At 44.1% G+C, this 20,232-nt stretch overlaps 1 protein-coding gene across 1 annotated transcript; it reads right to left on the bottom strand.

Moving 5' to 3' along the window:
* Positions 1 to 5,085: 5,085 nt before the first annotated feature.
* LOC138942475 (uncharacterized) lies at positions 5,086 to 10,257 on the bottom strand. The gene has a single exon (XM_070312713.1). It carries the CDS (start codon positions 10,255 to 10,257, stop codon positions 5,086 to 5,088), a length of 5,172 nt encoding a protein of 1,723 aa, XP_070168814.1.
* Between the last annotated feature and the right edge of the window lie 9,975 nt (positions 10,258 to 20,232).

Here is a 20,232-nt window from a genome sequence, read left to right as displayed (position 1 = left end):
AGACTGAGTACTGCCGCGCACTGATATTATCGCATGTGCCTGGCTGTGTGCGTGTGAATAGTACAGTCGACTTATTCTCCGATACATACATACATATTGTACTTAATACATGCATGCTACAAATATCGCGTAATAATAAAAACAAATGCGCATCTTTATAAACAAATATTCTGTAACCGAATAAAAAGTTATTTTCATATTGATTAAAATTAATTCGATACATAAAAACATTATTTATTAATATTTTACGACGTATCATTTTAATCACAATAATATAATTAATGCATTTAAATTATTTTCGGATATATAAAATGCGAAATACAGACATTTGATTTTCTATAGTAACATGACATATATATACAGGGTGTCCGGCGTCAACCGCTGTGAAGTGTGCAGCGGCGCACACTATCAGGCGCGCGGTTCATCGACGTGCGCCCGGCTAAAGATCGGCGCTGATTGACCAGACTTTACTCAATAATAACTTTCTTATTAAGTGTTATAGAAAAAAAAGGTAAAGGACTTTTCTTCTCAATTTCATCTGCTCTACCTGCACACGACCCGTAATGCGATTGACGCCGGACACCCTGTATATATATATAAATTTTATAATAATTTATATATATTAATCTAACGTGAAAGATTATAGATAAAGGGAGCCTCACGAGCGAGACTTCGGAACTCTTCGAGTTATTTGTATATTTGTCGTCTCGCTTGTTCCTTCATTCTTTCTCGCTTTCGCTTTTGTCGACTCTCCAGCATCGTGCGGGGATCTTTCCTTATCTACTATATATAAACATCTTATAAAATAAAAACTGAAACTTTCATATTGTATTTTATTAGTATAAAAATAATTATAATGGATTAATGAGATTTTTGCGATTAAAATAACACCAAATATGACATAAATCGGATAATTTTAAATCAAATAAGTAATCATTATTTTAATAATATAATTGATTAAAAATTATCCGATTTATGTCATGTTTAGTATTATTTTAATCGCAAGAATCTCATTAATCTATTAGAATTATTTTGATATCCATAAAATACGAAAAACAGAAATTTTACGAACGATATGTAACCCGAGATATTATAGATAAAGAGAGCCTCGCGAGCGAGATTTCGGAACTCTTTGATGTTTGTCATCTCGCTTGCTCCTTGTTTTTTATTATATTCTTTTATTTCTTCGACTTTTATTCTTTCTATTCTCGTCTTCCTACATAATAATACATTAACTTATTCGTCTTTATTTTATACAACATAAATGAGATATTGTGTATGTCATAAATAGAAAAAGTATTTAATTATGTGTATTTTTGTATGTGTTGTATTTAACTATAGTTAAATAGAAAAAGAAAATAACTTGTGTTTCTCATTTATGATGTATCAAATAAACATAAATAAATAAATTTATTTATTTTCATGTAGGGAGACGAGAATAGAAAGAATAAAAGTTGAGCAAATAAAAGAATATAATAATGGGAATAAAAGAATACAATAATGAACGAGCAGAAAGCAAGAAAGAGAGAGAGAGAGAGAGAGAGAGAGAAAGAGAAGCGCGAGTGAACGCATAAGTGAATATGCGAGGAGCATGAAGCTAAGCGATACGTAGTACATTAGTACATAGCGAGCGAGCAATTAGAAAGAGACAGAGCGTATGATCGAGAGAAAAAAGATACTGCAATAATGTTAGTGCGTACATGTATATTACTCTCACACGCATGAAAGAGACAAAGATAGTACGATTATGTCTGTCCTTGTCATGTAAGATTGCAGCTCCGTCTATCGCGACATCACGCAACTAATCTACTGCTCTGTTTTACTCTTTTGCCTTAATATCGCACGCACACATATGCATGAAAGCATTTCGAGTGAAAATCTTTTTTACTAGACTAATAAACTTATTTCTAAGAGTTCACTAATATTCCTTCATGTTATCCCGAGGCGGGGAGCTATATCTTGTGCACGAACAAACTGCAGAACTTTTATATTAAATAAATATTGTTACGACTTGACGCAAGAAGTCGATAACAAAACTGTAATTGTTTATCTTTTCTTTGATTTGTTATATGAAATATAGCTTCCCGCCTTTGTTATTATCAATACTTTAACTGTGGAAAAGGATTTATCAATCTGTGTAGCCAAAAAAAAGATTTTCACTTAAACGACTTTCGCGTTTTGTCGGTAATTTTGGATCCCCTTAAGGGAATGTACAGGTCGTTTGTTTTACCGACAAAATACAAATATTAGTTAAAATGCAAAATATTTTTATTGATTATAGATATCAACAAATCCTTTTCCATGATTAAAGTATATATAAATAATAACGAAGTGCGGAATTTATGGTTTTGTATGAAAAATGAAAAAAAATTACAGTTTTGTTATCGGCTTCTGCCGTCAACATTTATTTAATATAAAAAATTTGTAATCTGCATGTGCCTAATCAGTAAACACCGCACTTGGCATTTCATCAAAAAGTATAAGTGAACTTAGAGAAATAAGTTTAGAAGCATTATGAAAAAGATTTTACAGTGCAAAACTTTCGTGCATATGTGTATGTGCGAGATGGAGGCTCAAGAGTAACTTCTTCTTCTTCTTCTTCTTCTTCTTGTGAATGGCACCTGGCCTGAGATACACAGGCCCACACGGCCAACTCGATGAATATAAATAGTGCTAATGTTGTAGAGATCAAGTTGTGGGTTAGTATCAAAAATTTTATTTAGATGCGAGTTACTCATAGGATGCTACAGAAAGAATTCCTCTTTAGAAGAGGAGAATAGAATTCAAAAATAAGGTCCAAAGGACACACGCATTACGTGAACACGTCCGTACTCGACCAAGGCCGCAACGGAAGTTGGGTCAAGAATAAAACAGAGCAGTAGATTAGTTGCGTGATATCGATAGACAGAGCTGCAATCTTACAGGACAAGGACTGACATAACCGTACTATCTTTGTTTCTTTCATCTGTGTGAGTGTAATATACATGTACGCACTAACTTATTGCAGTATCTTTTCTCTTTCGATTATACGCTCTTTCTAATCGCTCGCTCGCTATGTACTACATATCGCTTAGCTTCATGCTCCTCGCATATTCACTTACGCGTCCACTCGCGCTTCTCTCTCTCCCTCTCCCCCCCCCCTTTTCTCTCTCTCTGCTCGTTCGTTATTGTATTCTTTTATTCCCATTATTATATTCTTTTATTTCCTCAACTATGCTATTTCTTTTTAACTATTGCTATTTCTTTTATTGTTTTTAACTATTGCTATTTCTTTTATTCTTTCTATTCTCGTATCCCTACATAAAAATAAATAAATATATTTATTTATTTTTATTTTACACAGCATAAATGAGATATACAATACAAATTATTTTCTTTTTTTATTTTATTATAGTTAATACAATACATAATTACCTTCCACTATTGTTAAATACAATACATGCACATACAAAAATACGCGCGCATACATAATACTTTTTTTATTTATAAAATATACAATATCTTATTTATGCTTTATAAAATAAAGATGAATAAATTAATTTATTATCCTGTAAGAAAACAAGAATAGAAAGAATAAAAGTCGAACAAATAAAAGATTATAATAATGGGAATGAAAGAATACAATAAAGAACAAGTAGAGAAAGAGAGAGACAAAGAAGGAATGAGAAGCAAGCGAGATAGCTAATATGAAAGACTACCGAAGTCTCGCGCGCGAGGCTCGCTTTATCTATAGTCTCTCGCGTTACATATACTGTAAAATTTTTGTTTTTTGCGCTTATTTAAAATAATTACAATGAATTAATGATATTTCACCGATTAAAATGATACCAAACACGAAATCGGATAATTTTTAATCAATTATGTATGTGCGCGATTGAATCCGGGAGCGCGAGGATCGCGTGAAGTGGACACGATAGTGTTTTGTAAAAAAGGCAGCCAATTTATTAAGCACAATAAATAATTAACAAGTTCTTTGTCGATTAGATTTATGCCAAATTTAACCGAAAGATTACTCCTGCGAGCAACCGGGAGCGTTACGATAGGCTCCGCGAGCGACGGATATATCGCGAATACCGCAAGCGGCGGTATTAACGGCACGTTTCCGCGAGCGACGGAATAAACGGCGCGGTTTTGACAAAGAGAGATTAATCGCGAGCGACGAGAAATCTCTTTGATGATGATCGTGAACTTCGCGTTTCGTAATCGAGCGTACGAATTAGAAAAGCGAGCGACTTTTCTATTACGAGCGTTTAAACGATATTATCACACACTGTCACGGATGAATCTCGATCGAGTGCGCCCGGCGGTTCCCCGAGAGAGCTTTTATACAAACGTTCCTTTTAGTGTTCTCGAAGTTTCTACGTATTTGTCTAATAGGATCGCGCCGGTTGTTGTTTTCGATGATTAGTAAAAATTTGAACGTTGTTATTACAATTTGTTTGTAGTTTAGGCTCTCCCGGGTGACCGCTGCGTGGCCCGCATTGATAGGCACGAGCGATGCCGCGGGCCTGGCGCGATTCGCGTAGCGCCGCTTTTGGAGCGCGCTCCTATTTGTCGCTCACCGTGCGACGCGCGAGATGGCAGCTTGGCGCCAGATTTCGAGCGCGATCAATTCACTATTTATTGTAGCGATCGTTACCGTTCCTAATTGCTATTAGGCAATTCGTATTAGTTCGGTTTCGAACATTCCGCCCGCCTCGTATGGTTAAGCCTACGAAAGTTATTCGTGCCTTGGCGCGTCAGCGCGTGCTGACTATACGCAGCTATTTCGGCGCTAGATCACGCGGCGTGAGCGCGATGTTAAGTCGGGCGAGCGGCCGGCGGGACGCGGTATGGTGCTGTGGAATGCTCGTGCCATTCACGATTTTCGGCTACCGTTTTAAGTCGCCCGTGTGTTACGCCGATATAGCGAAGGTTTTCGCGACTCCTTCTTGTGCGGTGTCTGGTGTGCTTTTGACTGTGTGTGTGAAGTGGGATGTGTGTTTCGTGTAGACGTATTGTGAGGTGAAGTGTGCAGTGTCAATTATAAGTGTGGGCTTCGCGTAAATTTATTCCTACGGAGAATATAATACTAATGGGTTTTAGTTAAGCGTCGTCCTCCGGTGCCGTGCTGACCGGGAGGAGGATAATTTTTGACAGCGGTCGCTTAAAGCTAGAGGTGGCGGTGCGCACGACGACGACTCGGACGACCCCGTCGTCCCCGGGATGCAAGCGATCGACCCTGGCGAGGGGCCACTTATTCGGTGGCGTCGTTTCGCTCCTTAGGAGGCACAGTCGGCCTTCGCGTACTTCCTCGTCGGCCTTGCACCATTTAGGCCGGTGCGTCAGAGATTGTAGGTACTCCTGGGACCACCGGTTCCAGAAATGGTCCCGTAACTGTTGAAGATGCTGCCACCGGGATAATCTCGTCGTGGCTTCCATGGCGAGAGGCGGCTCCGGAACGGCGTTGAGTGCTGTGCCGACGAGGAAGTGGCCGGGCGTAAGCGCCTCCAGGTCATCCGGGTCGTCCGACAAGGCCTGTAAGGGACGAGAATTGAGGCACGATTCTATTTGCGCTAACAGGGTGGCCATCTCCTCGTACGTCAGCCTCGCGTCGCCGATGACGCGCCGCAGGTGATGCTTCGCCGCCTTGACAGCCGCCTCCCAAAGTCCACCGAAATTGGGCGCCGCCGGAGGATTAAAGTGCCATTCAATCCTCTCGGCGGCGAGGCCTCTCGCGATAAGCTGTCCCTCCTGACCACTGGCTGCGAAGAGCGCTCGCAGTTGGGCGTCGGCGCCCACGAAGTTAGTGCCGCAATCGCTATAGAGGGCTCGACACAGCCCGCGGCGTGCGATGAGCCGACGCAGCGCGGCCAGGAAGGCGTCCGAGGAATAATCCGAGGCGACATCGAGGTGGACGGCGCGGGTGCTGAGGCAGACGAAGACCACCAGGAAGGCCTTTGTAGCGCGCTGCCCTCGTCCCTTGGATGTTCGCAACCACATTGGTCCCGCGTAGTCGACACCTGTATGGAGGAAGGGCCGAGCCGGTGTCACTCGATTCAGAGGCAGGTCCCCCATGAGTGGCTGCGGGGGTGCCGCCCGCCATCGCAGGCACGTTAAGCAGCGGTGGAGGCAGCCTTTGACGAGCGCCCGTCCGCGGGGAACCCAGTACTCCTGGCGTAGGGAGCCAAGGGTCAGCTGCACGCCCCCGTGCAAGGTCCGGCGATGGCAGGCCTCGATGACGAGTCGAGTAAATGTTGACCCTCCTGGCAAGATGATAGGGTGCCTGGCGTCAAAGGAGAGAAGAGCGCGTTTGATTCGACCGCCGACTCGGAGGATGCCCTGGGTGTCTCTGAAAGGAGTTAACCGGGTAAGTTTGCTACGTGTAGGCAGGGGTCTGCCCTTCGTGATGGCTGCTAATTCCTCCTTGTAGTTGGCGGCTTGGACGACTCGGATCCAGCTCAGGCGCGCTTCCTCGACTTCGGGGGCCCCAAGGACGAGCCGGACTGCAGGATTGGCCCGTACGTAGGGCGCTTGCTTCTCCTGATGAAGACGATGCCAGCGGCGACACCAGGCCGAAATCCGCAGCAGCCGATGGAGCGTGGAATACCGGCTTAGCATGTCCGGTTCATCGGTGGGCTCTTTGCCTATGGTCGCAGAGTGCACTAGCGTGCGTCGTTCTGGGAGTTCGTTATCGCTGTTCTCATCGGCGGAGGTCGCCCAGCGTTCCGCTTTAGCTCGCAGCCAGGGAGGCCCGTGCCACCAGAGGGGGTGATTCACCAGCTCTTTTGGCGACAGCCCCCGTGAAGCGCAATCCGCCGGGTTCTCTCTGCCGGGGATGTGATGCCACCGGGCGTCCGGCAAGGAAGTCTGGATCTCCGACACTCGGTTGGCCACGTACGTCTTCCAAGAAGTCGGGTGTCCACGGATCCATCCTAGAGCTACGGTAGAGTCTGACCAGAGGTGAAGGGGCACCTCCGTTGCTTCCAGGACGCGACGGATGTGATTGATCAGCCGGGCGAGCAGCGTTGCTGCACAAAGTTCTAAACGTGGTAACGTTATTTGTTTTAACGGCGCTACCTTGGTTTTCGCGGTAACTAGAGCGACTTCTACCCGTCCTTCCTGATCCTCTGTCCGCAGGTAAGCTACTGCGGCGTAGGCTCTTTCAGATGCGTCGGCGAAGCCATGGATTTCCCTCCGGCAGCCAGTTCCGCTATTCAGCCAGCGGGGAACTCGGATGCTCTCCAACAGAGGTAGTTCCGCCTGGAACTCTAGCCACCGCTGAGCGTCGCCGTCGGGGAGCGGAGTATCCCAGTCGACTCCCAGTAACCACGTCGATTGTATAAGTATCTTGGCTCGCACCGTGGTTGGTGCGAGCCATCCCATCGGGTCAAATAGCTTGGCCGTTAGTGACAGGACTGTCCTTTTAGATATCCTGCCCAGCTGCATCGTGGGCGTCGAGAAGGCGAAGTTGTCATCGTGTGGGTGCCATCGGAGGCCCAGGGTAGCGTGGCTCTCACCTGGTTGCCACCACCGGGGCTCGCGCTGTAGAAGGTCCTCCGCTGGCAGGCTCTCGAGCAGTGACGAATGGTTGGCCGACCACTTCTTCAGCGGGAAGCCGCCCGCCCTGCAGATCTGCGTGAGTTGCTGCTGGATCTCCTCAGTCTCAGCCACGGTTGGGGCCCCCGTCAGGACGTCGTCCATGTAGACGTCCCGCCGAAGGACTTCCGCACCGAGGGGCCACCTGGAGGCTTCGTCATCCGCGAGTTGGCGGAGGGTGCGGATCGCCAAATAAGGAGCGCAAGCCAGCCCGTAAGTAACTGTATTGAGTTGGAACTCCTTGATGTCCTTGTCTGTGTCTTCACGCCAAACAATCCTTTGCAGGTCGCGATCCTGAGGGTGGACATCGATCTGCCTATACATTTTTTCGATGTCCGAGGCAATAGCGTATCGATGACGACGCCACCGCAGCAGAATATCAGCGAGCGCCGGTAGTAAGTTCGGTCCGACTTGCAGGTGCTGATTGAGAGTCTCTCCTGACAGCAATTTTGACGAGCCATTGAAAACGACCCGCAGCTTGGTTGTGGAGCTCGCTTCCCGCATAACGCCGTGATGAGGGAGATAGCAGAGCCGCTTGTTGACCAGGTCAGCGTCCGGTGAGGCAAGTGTCATGTGCTGTAAGTCGGCATATTGGCGCAGGAAGTCGGCGTACAACCCGTGGAACGAAGCGTCCCGAGAGAATCTGACCTCCATGTGTTTGAGTACTCGTAGAGCCGCTCGACGGGTTCCGCTGAAGTCCGGCAGCGGCTCAACGACAGGAAGGCGAACGGTGTATCGCCCGTCGGGCCCTCGAGTATGCGTGCGGACGAAGTGCTCCTCGCACTCCTGATCGTCCTTGGACAGAGCTGTGCCGACCGTCGGCATCTCTTCCTGCTCCCAGAAGCGGCGCACCACTCGCGCGAGATCCTCCTCGACACGGCACTGGTGAGTATGGGCCCTTAAAGAAGCGGTGGCTTCGCCTATAGCGCCCGATAGGATCCACCCGAGCTTCGTGTTTTGGGCCACCGGTTCGCGTTGGCGTCCTTTGCGCAGGCCTTGGCAGAGGATTGCGGCGTGGATATCCGCCCCGAGGAGTATGTCGACTGGGTCCGAGGCGCCGTACTCTGGATCCGCCAGCTCCAGGCCCTGTAGGTGAGGCCAATCTCTAGCACCGGAGTCTACTCCGCCGGCGTAGACGGTGATCCGCGGAAGCACGAGCGCGGAGATGGACATCGTTGCACCTCCGTGTCGCGACGAAAGCGAGAGGGCGACGCGACCTTTGGCATGACCGGACTTTTGCCCACCAACCCCGAATACGCTGACCGACGCGGGTGAACGTGGTAGTCTCAGTCTTTGCGCAAGGCGCTCGGAAATGATCGACGACTCCGAGCCCTGGTCGATGAGAGCGCGCGCGGGGTGTAGCACTCCGTGTCGGTCGGCGACGCGGACGCGGGCTGTTGCGAGGAGCACTATGACCGGCTTGTCCGAAGGTTCTTGCGCGACGTGCGAGGATTTCACAACTGCGGTTTCGCGGCAGGCATCGTGCAACGAGGAGTGGTGACGCGCATCACACACCGAGCATGCTTTCTTAGAAGCGCACTCTCCTACCTGGTGCCGACCGAGGCAATTCAGACATAATTTGCTTGCCTCGACGAGTTGCTTCCGTTCGAGCGCCGTCTTCTTCTTGTACCCCTCACAAAGCATCAAGAAGTGATCGCGCTGGCATAGGGCGCAGCGCCCGCGCTTGACCTCTGGTTTTTGCTCCTGCTTGCTGGCGAAGTGACTGCGCGTGGACTTCGGAATGCTGCTCCCTGGTTTGCTCGAGGCGCCATCGGTCTTGATAGGTAGCATCGACTCCAGGGTATGCAGCCGTCTATCGAGGAACAGCTCGAGCTTGTCGAACGACGGAGGTTCCTTGGAGTCGCTGATCGAGTTTTCCCATTCGCGGCGAGAGCGCGCGTCGAGGAGTTCGACCGACAGATATACGAATAGGTCCTCACTACAGTCGATAGGTCGCCCGATATTTTCCAGGGAGCTGACAGTCGCTTTCAGACAATGAAAGATCTTTCTGAGTTCGCCCGGTGATTCACTTTTCATTTTCTGCAGTGAGAGGAAATTCGCGAGATACGCGCGCACTAACAACCGTGTGTTCTCGTAGTACGCGCTTAACATTTCCCACGCACTGTCATAATTGTCTCCCGTCGTGGCGATATTACGAATTAATAACTCTGCCTCACCTTTTAGACAGGTCTTCAGGTAGTGCATCTTCTCTACCTGAGCGATTGAAGAGTCCTTGCCGATGATGGACAGAAACAAGTCGCGGAACGCTGGCCAGTCTTCGTATCTCCCGGAGAAGCTGGGAAGCTGGATTCGCGGGAGAGTCGTACGGGATGCCGCTTGGCGCTCGTCTCCAGGGGGCCTCGACCCCGTCTTCGGGGGCGTTGGCTGAGCGAGAGCTTCTTCCAGCTCAAGGACAGCAGCGCGCTGGATCATATAGACCTCCTCTACTTGACCGAGAAAGTCCTTTGTCCCGTACTCATGCTTCCTGACTTCCGTTCCATACTCTGCGACCAGTAGCTCGTGCCGCTCCTCAAACTTCGCCCATTTAGTGTCCAGCAACTTGAGCGTGGTCGCTATAAGACCCTTATTGATTTTAGCTTGTCCTGCCTTTTTCAAATTGTCGTACGTGCGAGCGATACGACTGCAGAGCTCGTGTTGCGCTAAGACTAACGGCTCCATGTCGCTTTCAGGTCCTCACAGTGAGGAATCTCGTCCTGGGAATTGCTCACTTCCTCTCCGGCAAGCACAGGAGAGGCTCACCAAGTGATTCACCACACACTACGCGGATGCCGGTTTCGAGGTATCCGGCTCGAAGGACCAGAAAATGTGCGCGATTGAATCCGGGAGCGCGAGGATCGCGTGAAGTGGACACGATAGTGTTTTGTAAAAAAGGCAGCCAATTTATTAAGCACAATAAATAATTAACAAGTTCTTTGTCGATTAGATTTATGCCAAATTTAACCGAAAGATTACTCCTGCGAGCAACCGGGAGCGTTACGATAGGCTCCGCGAGCGACGGATATATCGCGAATACCGCAAGCGGCGGTATTAACGGCACGTTTCCGCGAGCGACGGAATAAACGGCGCGGTTTTGACAAAGAGAGATTAATCGCGAGCGACGAGAAATCTCTTTGATGATGATCGTGAACTTCGCGTTTCGTAATCGAGCGTACGAATTAGAAAAGCGAGCGACTTTTCTATTACGAGCGTTTAAACGATATTATCACACACTGTCACGGATGAATCTCGATCGAGTGCGCCCGGCGGTTCCCCGAGAGAGCTTTTATACAAACGTTCCTTTTAGTGTTCTCGAAGTTTCTACGTATTTGTCTAATAGGATCGCGCCGGTTGTTGTTTTCGATGATTAGTAAAAATTTGAACGTTGTTATTACAATTTGTTTGTAGTTTAGGCTCTCCCGGGTGACCGCTGCGTGGCCCGCATTGATAGGCACGAGCGATGCCGCGGGCCTGGCGCGATTCGCGTAGCGCCGCTTTTGGAGCGCGCTCCTATTTGTCGCTCACCGTGCGACGCGCGAGATGGCAGCTTGGCGCCAGATTTCGAGCGCGATCAATTCGCTATTTATTGTAGCGATCGTTACCGTTCCTAATTGCTATTAGGCAATTCGTATTAGTTCGGTTTCGAACAATGTAATTAAAATTATAATTATTTATTTCATTAAAAATAATCCGTTTTATGTCATATTTAGTGTCATTTTAATCACAAAAATGTAATTAATCCATTACAATTATTTTCAGATATGTAAAATGCGAAATATATAACTTTTAGTTTCTATAATAAGGTGTGTTCGCGTTTCGGTTAGCGAACTCGGCTGATCGTCGAGTAGGGCCGTTGAGGTATTCGGCCGAATTTCTCGTTTTTGCATGTTTTGCTCGGGACATGAAATTCCGAGGTGTTTGCCAAGCAGATGCGGCCCCCCTCGGTGCCCGCGCCCCGCGGTGAGACGCTAGGCCCGCGGGTAGTGGGAACGAAGGGTTCCCCAGCCGGAATGTTCCGCGGGCTTTTGGTGCTTGTCACTTCGAGGTGAGAACTCGAACAGTGCGGACCATAGTACGATACACTTAGGACAAGTAGTTTCACCGCTAAAGGCTGTGTGTGACCGGTACGACTTCCGGATAGGGATCAGAGCGCCCTTCGCGCCGTTATAGCTGTGCGCCTCCGAGTAGGGAGTGAACTTACGCTCCTTGTGACCTTGCGGGGCCTCCGGCCGCGCTGAAAGCGACTCAGTGAGTGAACATTAAGAACAAATAGATTGTGTCAGTGCAATAACTAATACACGAGAGATCGATCCAGTTCCGATCCATTTCACGATAGAGAGGAAATTCTAACCGATGAGGTTCCCATCGGCGAAACCCCCCAAACAAGGTGACATATATACGTCAAAGATTACAGATAAAGGGAGCCTGGCGAGCGAGACTTCGGAACTTTTTGATGTTTATCATCTCGCTTGCTCCTTCATTCTTTCTTGGTCTCGCTTTTCTGGATTCTTCAGCATCGGGGATCTTTCCTTATGTACAAAATATAAATCTTTTATAAAATAAAAATAGAAACTTTCATTTTGGATGTTATTAGTATGAATATAATTATAATTAATGAGATTCTTGAGATAAAAATGACATTAAATACGACATAAATCGTATAATTTTTAATAAAATAAATATAATCATAATTTCATAATACATAATTGATTAAAAATAATCCAATTTATGTCATGTTTGGTATCATTTTAATCGCAAGAATCTCATTAATCCATTATGACGTTGTTGTGCCTCCGGAGAGGCACGGTAGTTGGGATCGTTTGCCGGAAGGAATTTAGGAATTCGGGCTCCGCCCGAGAACTTCACTGTCTTTATTTAATTAGAAATGACACCTTTGCATTTAAATAAATATATTAATCTATTTTATTCGTGACTTGGCTTGATTACAATGTTCCCGCACTTTCGCTCGCGTCGCGTATCGCGATAACGGATATCTTAACGTGCGCGTGTCTAGAATCGAATTTCGGTCTCGAGACTCGCCTCCCGCTTCTTTGTATATATTTCTGCCGACTACGTGGCTATTCAATATTATAATAATTATTGATACTCGCTTTGACACTCGCGGTTGTTAGAGATATTGCTCGCGTAAAGGAATAAAGATTGCCCGTTTGGTAGTTATTGTGACTACTATTAATTAACGATCAAGACTGTCCGCATAATATTAATGGTAAAGACTGCCCGCCGTTCGTTAGCGGTGGGCCTTTTTATTAACTCCCTTTGGCTACCCGGGAGGGGGTCGTTTAGCGACAAGGCTGTGTGTCGTGTCGCTTGATTTTGCCAATATCCGGATGCAAGCTAAGAAGTTCTAAGTAGGACTTCTTTGCTTGCACTTTCGCAATTTCTTTATTCCTTTTTATTTCGCTTTTAAGTAAAACTTCTACGTTGCATTTTCGCAATGTCCTTCTTCCGCTTGCCCTGATTTCCGCGTTTTCGCAATGAAATGATTGCACGGTCGCTCGGGCATAGCGCGTGACTCGCGTTGTCAGCGCTTTGTTCGGTCAACGCTCGTAACGTGATCTGTATTCGCGTTACACGTTGAGCAATCATATAAAATAATATGTATTTAGAATAATATATTTAATAATTCGTGTATAGCCTGTTCGGGCTATAACATCCCTCCCCCGTAAGAAAAAGAAAAACGAAGGTGTAACAGTGACGTTTCTCGCAAAACAAAATTTCTTCTTATTCTAATATACAATATTTTTCCCGTATACAATATGAATATAATCGTTTCTTATTCTAAAATCGTTTGCTTAAACTACGTTTTAGTATGGGTCTTGGGAATCCGTATGATATACGTGGTTCGTTTTCTTCGTATATCCTGCCTGACGGTCGTTTCGTATATTTCTCTTTATTTTTTATAATTATATAAATTATTAATATTATTATAATTATTGTGGTTATTTCGCTTGTCGCCATAGGATATACGAATTATTTTTGTGTGAAGAATTTGTCGTTATTGTCTTGCAAATCGTTGTTCATCTCATTTAATTTATTTTTTAGTTCTGTTAATTCTGAATGCTGTACGATATTCTGTTGTTTCGTGTCTAGTATGTCTGTATTGTCTCGTATAAATGTAATATTAATTTCCGGTAAATACGTTTCTATTTCGCTACCTTGTATGACTTCTTTTGGTTGGATCGTCATTTCTATTGTTATTAATTTACATTTATTTTGAAGGGTAATTTGCCCTGTTCCTTTAATTACTTTTCTAATCTCGTTATACTTTTCGCATTGAATTATTATTGATTGTTCGCGTACAGTTGAATATAGCCAAGTAAGTGACTGTTGTAACGGTATCCATATTTTCTGTCGCAATTACATTTTTACTTTTGCAAGCCTCGTTCTGGTTTTGTGGTTGCAAGTACATTTGTATTTCGCACGGCGCGTTTGAATTAATACAGTGTATTGGTTATGTTTTCTCGGACATGTATCTGGAATTTATTTCGATACACTTTTTTAAATCGTCCTCCGTTATTATGATATACGTTAATCCTTCTCTATTAACTACGATTATTTCGTGGTTTATTTCCGCGTGCGTAAATATATTTGTATGATCGTAAGTAGGTAATGGGGTTACCTATATTATATTGTATACTGGTTGTGAGATTAGTGGGAATCGCAATACAGTAAATATGATTGATCCTTCACGGTATGCAGTTATTTTAATATATTATTCTATTGCTAACCATTCATCGTTTCGGATTTCGAAAGGAAAATATAAGCCGTGAGGTAATTGGATAGCTGCTTCTTTTAACTGTGTTATAATATCGCTAATAGGTGTTAGTACGGGGTGTATCGTGCCCTTGCGTACATACGTAAGATATTCTATTACATCTTCCGCATCTCGAATTAAATCTGTTATCATCGCGATGATTACCGTAAAATGTTCGGTTATTTCTTCGCGAGTACTGTATTCTCGAACATAATGGTTTAATAGTTTACCGTTATGATCTAGTATATTTTCTAGTTTATCTAGATGTATTATAGTACTATTTAAAATTTTTATTTGATTTTCCGCGACATGTTGAATGGTTTGCTGATTATTTTGTAGGAGATTTAATTGTTCATTTATTAACTCTCTATCATTCGCATCCATTGTACCGAACAATGTTTTCGCTATTGTGCCTATTCCGTCGACGAGACCTCTACGTCCGTTCGTCCGTGTCTTATATAGCGTATTTATTAGAGTCATCAATTTTGTTAACTGTTTCGACTCGTTTTTTACGATTTCTTTTAAATTGTCGCAAGTACGTTTATGGTGGAAATCCGATTTTATTTGTTCGCACATCTCGTTGGTTTGTTGGATGTATTGATTTATTTGCCATGCTTTGTCGTTTAGCGTTGTTATATCTAATTTAATAACTAATTTCCACGTTTTTGTGGCTTGTGGATTTTCTCGAAATATATGCCGGGGTTGTGTAGGAATTCTTGGATTTGGTAAGGTGAATCCGTTTCATGTTGCCTCGTGCAACTCTCGGTCTGTCAACTGTTCCAGCTGACGAGTATCCTGCAATTTTATATTAAAATGTTTCATATAACCGTCTTATCGGCTCTTATTTTATGAGTTTCAGCTTTCTTTTTGCTAGCTTTTAGCGTCGTTTAGTTTTTTATTCAGTCGCGTTCTACTGAGTGTCTTACTAACATGGTTTGCGCGAATCTAGTTGATCGTTCTCGTTATTTTCCATCTTCAGAGGACGAGATTGATGATATTGGTGATGGTGCAATGTTACTGGTTGTTCCTCAAACTGACATGAATATGGTGGACGATGGATTCGACAATGCTGTCTGGGTGCCTCGTTATGAGCCTCCCGATGGATTTATTCCATTATTGCGACGACTTTGGTTGGATGTGCCTGTACGCCTTCGAGGGCGCGTTTTTCGCAATCATCTCCGTCCTACCTTCCGTAACTCCGAAGGGCGAGGTCGGGCTACGGTTGAGCAGATGCGTCGCGCTTTGGATCGGATGCGGTTAATTGGTCGTTCCAGCAACGAATAAGTAAGTTCTTATTTTAATTTTCTATAAATTGTTTTAATTTATTTGTATGCATGCGCACCGCTTTTCTTCCTTTCCTATTGTATAATTCACGTCCGAATTTTTCTCGATTATTACGTACGGTCCGGTCCATAGGGATTCAAGTTTCTTGGATCGTCCGCGTCGGAGCGTCTCGTCGTGTACTAATACCTTGTCCCCGATTTTAAATTTTATTTCTCTAGTACTTTTGTCGTACTGTTTTTTGGCTTTAATTTTTTCTTCTTTAATATGCTCTTTTGCGAGCTGACTCGTTGCCCTTAATCTTTCTTTCAATTCCTGCGCGTAATCGTCGTAATTGTATGTCGGTTTAGGCGGTCTCGTCAGTGACGTAGGTAGATCCGCTTGGTGCCCGTACACTAATTCGAAGGGTGTATACCCCGTAGCTGTATGTGGCGTCGTGTTATACGTAAACATTACGAACGGTATCCATTCGTCCCAGTTTGTCTGGTCTTCGTTTATGTAGTGTCTTAAATATTCAGCTAATGTTCGATGCGATCGTTCTAACGCGCCATTACTTTCCGGGTGATAGAAAGTTGTCTGTATTTTATTTATTTTTAGTAATTTACATGTATTTTTAAATATTTCGCTGAGGAAATTTGTGCCTTGACCCGTTAAAATTTTTTCCGGAATTCCGTGTTCAAGTACAATTTTAGTAACTAATTCTTTGCTGATCGTGTTCGCTTCTTGGTTTGGAATCGGTATCGCTTTGCTGAATTTCGTTAAATTGTCTTGGAATGTTAAGAGATATTTATTTCCGTTTGTTGTAACTGTTAACGGTCCTACAATATCTAACGCGCATTTTTCGAAAGGTTTAGTAGGCGTATCCGTGATTATTAACGGTACTTTATTTTTTCGCGATAATTTATTTTTTTAGCACAATTCGCATTTTGCGATGTATTTTTTGATGAATGATTATAATTTAGGCGGATTCTTTTTATCGTGCGTTCAACTCCTTGATGTCCTCCTGTGGGTGCATCATGATATTCATATAATATCTGTTTCTTGTCTTCCTCTGTGTATATTTTTTCTTCGTCGGAGTTTGTTTCTTCTTCTATTGCGAGGATTTCTCGTCCTTCCTCTTCTGTTTTATGCGCTTCTCTTGTTACATTGCGGTTCAGTGCATCGGCGTTCGCGTTCGCTCGTCCGGCCTTATGAATGATTTCATAATCATATTCTTCGAGTTTTAATCTCCATCCGATTAATCTTGATCCGGGATCATTCACATTAAATAAGCAGATTAATGGTTTGTGGTCGGTTACGATTTTAAATTTCGTACCGTATATGTATGGCCTAAAATGTTTTACAGCCCATACAATTGCCAGTAATTCCTTCTCTGTTGTATTGTAATTGTGCTCCGCTCGCGATAAAACTGCTGGCGTAAGCAATTGGTCGATCATTACCTACTTTTCCTTGTGACAATACTGCTCCGATTGCATAGTCGAAAGTATCTGTGGTCACTATAAATTCTTGATTGAAATCTGGATACGTTAGCACTGGCGCAGTCATTAATTTTTCTTTTAATATTTCAAAAGCATTTTGCTGTTCCATTGTCCACTCGAATTTTTCCGTTTTCTTTGTTAATTTCGTTAGTGGCTTGGCTATTTTTGAAAAATCCTCTATGAATTTTCTGTAGTATCCGGCTAGTCCTATGAAAGATTGTATATCTTTTACTTTCTTCGGCGTCGGAAATTCTTTTATTGCGGTTAGCTTTGACGGATCCGGAGATATTCCATTCTCCGAAATAATGACCTAGATAAATTACTTCTTTGCGCAAAAACTCGCATTTATCTGGTTGCAATTTTAGATTATTTTCTCGGAGTCTCTGTAGTACTTCCTTGAGTCTTCTATTGTGGTCCTCTAGGCTCGATCCGTATATGACGATGTCGTCTAAATAAACTAGACATTTAAGTCCTTGCATTCCTCTTAGAATTGAATTCATCAATCTCTGGAATGTTGCTGGCGCATTTTTCAATCCAAACGGCATTCTATTAAATTCATAGTGTCCGTAGGGCGTTGAAAAAGCTGTCTTTTGTTTATCTTGCTCAGCCATCGATATCTGGTGATATCCTGACGCTAAGTCTAGTGTAGTAAAATATTTAGCGTTTCCTAGCTGGTCCAGTATATCGGTGATATTGGGCAGTGGAAATGAATCGCCTATTGTTAAATCGTTTAGCTTCCGAAAATCTACTACTATTCGGAGCTTACGTTTTCCGGATGCGTCGGCCTTTTTTGGTACCACCAATAAGGGTGCGTTCCATTGACTCGCGCTTGTTCGGATTATGCCATTTTTTAGCTTTTCTTGCACTTGTTTATTTACTTTCGTCTTGTGCTTCTCGGGAAGACGATACGGTCTCGTGTTCACCGGCGAGGTGTCGGCGCGCGTGTTTATTTCGTGCTCTACCGTCACGGTGCACGTCAGTGGTTCTCCGTCCAACTGAAATGTATCGTAATATTCTTCGCATATCCGTAGGAGTGCCTGTTTTTCTTCCGTATTTAAATGTTGCGTGCGTAGTAATTGTCAGATTTGTCCGTGTCTCGAATTAGTATATTTAAAATTTTTTCTTGTTTCTACTGTATGTATTTTAGATTCGATTTCGCGTTCGATGTCTTCGAGGGCGTCTGTATCTCGACTTCCGTATCGGTTGTATTTATGATGCTAACGGGACACGTGTAATCTTTAGATTCTACTAAGCATCTTCCAAGGTAGATTCCTGGAGCTGTTTCCTCGGCTCGTACTATTCCTATTCGATTTTGATTTGTTGTCGCTTTTACGATGGTCTCGCTACGCGGTTTGGAATCGTTTTGTTAAGCGAATGGAATTTTAGTACGGCGTTTCCTATTTTTAATTGATTTTTATTATAATCGCAGGACACCGAATGTTGTCGAAGGAAATCAATTCCTAGTATTCCTTCATATTCGATTAGAATGTCGTCCTTTACCACGTAAAATGCATGTTTTACCTTATGGTTTTCTATCTTGATTGTGGCGTACATTTTTCCGATGGTGTGTATTTTATGTCCGGTTATGCCTGTGAGCGCGATTTTATCTTCGTGTATTAATGTGTCGTCTTTTAAATGTTTTAATTTTATCAATGAGATGGTCGATCCTGAGTCGTACATCTGTATTTTTCCGTCTTTTGCTTGTCGCATTGGTAATGTTATTCGCAATAAGTCCGTCTTTTTCTGTGGCGCGTGGCATATCTTTAATATGCATAACGCGATATTCAGATGCAGGTCGCGGTTGTCTCTTTCTCGCTTCCTCCTGCTCGTCTTCGCTGCTGCTACTTGCGCTATCGGCGTTTCTTTTTTGTTGTCGCGATTTCTTTCGATCGCGTATATTTTCGTCGCGCGTTTTTTGCTGATTTCCGACTTTTAGTTTATTTGTACTATTTTTCGGTTTCCCGTTTAGGCTCCAGCATTCGTCGCGGCTGTGCCCTGTCTTTTTGCAATGTGCGCAGTATTTATTTATCGTGTTTATCCGCGAGGATTTTTCCGGTTTCGGGAGCGCGTATCGGCTACTTCGACAATCGTGTCCGTAATGTCTGTTTTTTCCGCATTTAAAGCATTGCGGGTTCGAACCTCGGTTATTTCGCGAGTAACTTAGTTCAGTTTTATTTTTATTAACAAAACTACTTGTTCTCGCCGGCCTAGCGTCCGTTATCGCTTCTTGGAGCATTGTGTATCGCTGCGCGCGTACGAGTACTTGTAATTCGTCGTGTAATCCGACTTGGAATTTTATTAACGCCTGCTCTTGGATTGTTTGTTGAATTGTGCGTTTTGAGGTTGCGGAATGCTCCTTTCCTTCCATCATCGAATCATATAATTTCATCGCTAGTAAATCAACGCGCTGTCCAAAAGCGTGCGCAGTTTCTTTCGGCTTTTGTTTTAGTGAATTGAATTCTGTAAGTGGGTTGTGCTTTGTTTTGACTGGTAACAAGTCTCGAGGTGTTGTTTTAGTTCGTCGAAAGTCTGAATATTTCGTGTCTCGAAATCCTGCATGGCTTTTCCTTTCAGTTTTGTAAATAATATTGCTCGGATTAATGATTCTTCATCCGCGGGATGTATGTTTTGAACGGCGTACGTGCATGCATTTAAAAATTCTAATAACTTATGTCGCGATGTTCCGTCAAATTCGAGAATCATTGCTCTTGCTTCTTTTAACGGTAAGTAATTCGGAGCGGTACTTCGTCGGCTTCTGATGTCGCGTGCGGTTCGTCCGTATGTTCCATTAAACACGTCGTTACCGTCTTCTGAGCGGTTATATCCGTGACGTGGTAACTCCATAATCGCGTCTTCTACTCGCGTTACTCGCCTGTTTAATGATCTTACTTCCGTGCGTATTTTATTTAATATTTCGAGAAGGTGCACGTTGCCTCTTCCTTCTTCGTAGTTTGGTTCGGGAGGCGGCGTGCGAAACGAGTACTCGGGTAGTTGCTCGAGAACATGATTTATCTTGTACAACCGTACAAAGAATATTAAAACAAGAAAAGATGTACGCGTTTCATTATACACGCGTGCAACATTTACAACCAGCAGATTATCCCGCAAGACGAACGTTTTGCG

The sequence above is a fragment of the Polyergus mexicanus genome, unplaced genomic scaffold, assembly GCF_030449975.1.
Source record: "Polyergus mexicanus isolate NDT 795.1 unplaced genomic scaffold, iyPolMexi1.0 SCAF_22, whole genome shotgun sequence".
NCBI classification, from domain to species: domain Eukaryota; kingdom Metazoa; phylum Arthropoda; class Insecta; order Hymenoptera; family Formicidae; genus Polyergus; species Polyergus mexicanus.
The sequence above is the reverse complement of the archived record's forward strand: the minus strand, read 5'-3'. Positions and strand labels throughout refer to the sequence as shown.

Excerpts from the sequence above, each read along its gene's own strand:
- LOC138942475 (XM_070312713.1), bottom strand. The coding sequence starts at position 10,257 with ATGGAGCCGTTAGTCTTAGCGCAACACGAGCTCTGCAGTCGTATCGCT.